At 33.5% G+C, this 2,434-nt stretch overlaps 1 protein-coding gene across 1 annotated transcript; it reads left to right on the plus strand.

The window, feature by feature from the left end:
- The first annotated feature begins 414 nt into the window (after positions 1-414).
- LOC108720188 (farnesol dehydrogenase) lies at positions 415-2,279 on the plus strand. Its single transcript, XM_018456613.1, has 4 exons — positions 415-898; positions 1,130-1,394; positions 1,455-1,630; positions 1,951-2,279. Exons 1-4 carry the CDS (start codon positions 767-769, stop codon positions 2,122-2,124), a joined length of 747 nt encoding a protein of 248 aa, XP_018312115.1. The 5' UTR covers positions 415-766; the 3' UTR covers positions 2,125-2,279.
- The last annotated feature ends 155 nt before the right edge of the window (positions 2,280-2,434 follow it).

A 2,434-nucleotide genomic window follows, 5' to 3' on the forward strand; every position in this document is an offset into this window, starting at 1 on the left:
AATTTTTATTGCGCTTTTAATGATTCTCTACATAATTTTAATTTAATTTTACTACCGTAAACACTGAGGATGATCTAAAAAAAGATCGAAACGTCTGTATTTACGTTTCATTTAGTATGATAAAATTATTTTGCAATAATATCTAGCATTGACTTTTATGTTTCTTTCTCTAATAATTTCGATTTTTTCAAAAGGCCGTTATAAATTTTAATTTAGGTTTTTATATAAACCTCTCTATAATAAAATATAAAATTAAATATATATATTGTATGTGCAATTTATAATACAAATATTTGTACGTATGCAGGTAATATTAATTTTAAAAAAATTGAAGAAAGAACACGAGACATCGTAAATGATGCAGCTATCTAAAATAACAAAACACTGACTTCAATTAATTGTTGTTTTTATTAATGATATTTTGTTTCCATGATAATTAACATTCGCGAGCGTATCTCAAGTTTTAATGACAATACGTCTTATCTGCAAACGAACACGGCGTTATACATATATTTCAGATGGAGGTATCCTTCTGCCACGCGTCAAAAACAAGCGGTAATATCGCAAATACGCAATACCCGTGCAGAAATGCATCATTCAGAAAGCAATGAATTATCTAGACGTAGATTATACACGACCCTCTAATCGAGGTCCAGATTTTCAGCATGGTATAAATAGGTGTCAGGGATGTGGATCGGCAGAAGCTTCTCGTGGCAGTGAGCAGCAATCTTCTTTCATTCTTTTGAATTAACGCAAAACTTTCAGTATGAGTACTTTAACGAATAAGATCGCCCTTGTCACCGGTGCCTGCTCCGGAATTGGTAAAGCAGTCACCGAGGAATTGGTGTCGAAGGGACTTAAAGTTATCGGCCTCTCCAGTGATATAAACAAGCTGAAGGTATATTTAATGTTAACACTGCCAAAAATATAATCGAATTGTATACAAATTATGGATTATGGTTACGGTCTACTTGATGTTACAAATCAGTGAATTAGTAAAATTCTTTCTTCTGATTGATTAGTCAAATGCTTCGAAACAAATTTGTAGCGCAAATTACACTTAATTTAATAACAGTAAAAGTGATATTAATAAATTATGAGTTAGTTATCTCTTTTATGATCTTTGTAGCTTTTCGTGGACGAGCTGAAGGGCAAACCCGGCAAATTTTATCCTCTTCAATGCGACTTGAGTCTCCCGAATGAGATCGAAAGTGCATCAGAGTGGATAGAGAAGAACCTGGGTAGTGTGGACATCTTAGTAAATAGCGCTAGCATTAGCTTAGATTGGTCCAGCATCAACGGTGGTATACAGGAACTTAAGAAGACTATTGATATCAACTTACTTGGCTTATCGCTTCTCACCAAGAAGATTCTGCAATTGATGAAAAACAAGGGTAGGTAAAGAAAAATTAGAAAAAATTATTTCTATATCTGATAAATAAAAAAAATATTAGAAATCGACAACGGCTGGATCATTAATGTCAATGACGTATGTGGATTGAAATGGTTGCCTCTTGCCTCCGACCGGCCTCTTTCCCCGGCATATGCTGCAAGCAAGTCCGCGTTGACCGCACTGAGTGAATGTCTTCGTCTGGAGTTGGCCCAAAACGAGTCCAACATCAAAGTGACCGTAAGTAACTTCGAATCGTACTGTAAGGAATTGTTTTTTAAGTATTTGTGTATAAAGTCAATCTTATCATTCCAACATATAATAAAAGTTTTTCAAATTAAATCTCTTAACACACACATTCTACTTGATATCATTGAAAGAAAGTTTGATTTTTCCTAAATTCTCACGAACAAAGTAAAGTATGTTTAAAGCATATTAAAAGTAATAATTTTTTATTATATAAAAATAAAAAAACATTTCGGAAAAAGGTACACTGAAAATTCATTTTTCAATTTATTGTTCTTTGATATCTGTTAACATGATTCATTCTCTTGCAACAGAATATCTGTCCGGGCTTAGTGGAGACCGAGCTCAACCAGCAATGGTTAAAGGAAAATTCACGATTGGCCCTGAAATCAAAAGACGTGGCGGACGCTATTCTCTACTCGTTGCAGACTCCGGAGAACGTGCTTATCAAGGATCTTATTATTACACCCATTCGGGAAATTAATTGAGACCGGACGAAATCATTTATGACGAACATTGTAGTATTTAGAGCACGTGTCGTGTGGCAAATCAAATAAAGCGTTAACAATTTTCAAATATGACGTACATGAATTCGTCGTATTAATCCTATAACCCTCAGGCTGATTTTATACGGTTTTATTTTTTATATTTTATATATTTTTATTGGCAATATCATGTACAAGTAACAAAGTTTCGATAAATAACATCGACACTGCTTTTATATTTTTGCATATTGATCATCGTGATTGATCATCGATCAATTTTTTAAAATTTCAATGTGTGTGTGTGTGTGTGTGT

Source organism: Mycetomoellerius zeteki, unplaced genomic scaffold (genome assembly GCF_001594055.1).
Source record: "Mycetomoellerius zeteki isolate Tzet28-1 unplaced genomic scaffold, Tzet1.0 C4461267, whole genome shotgun sequence".
NCBI classification, from domain to species: domain Eukaryota; kingdom Metazoa; phylum Arthropoda; class Insecta; order Hymenoptera; family Formicidae; genus Mycetomoellerius; species Mycetomoellerius zeteki.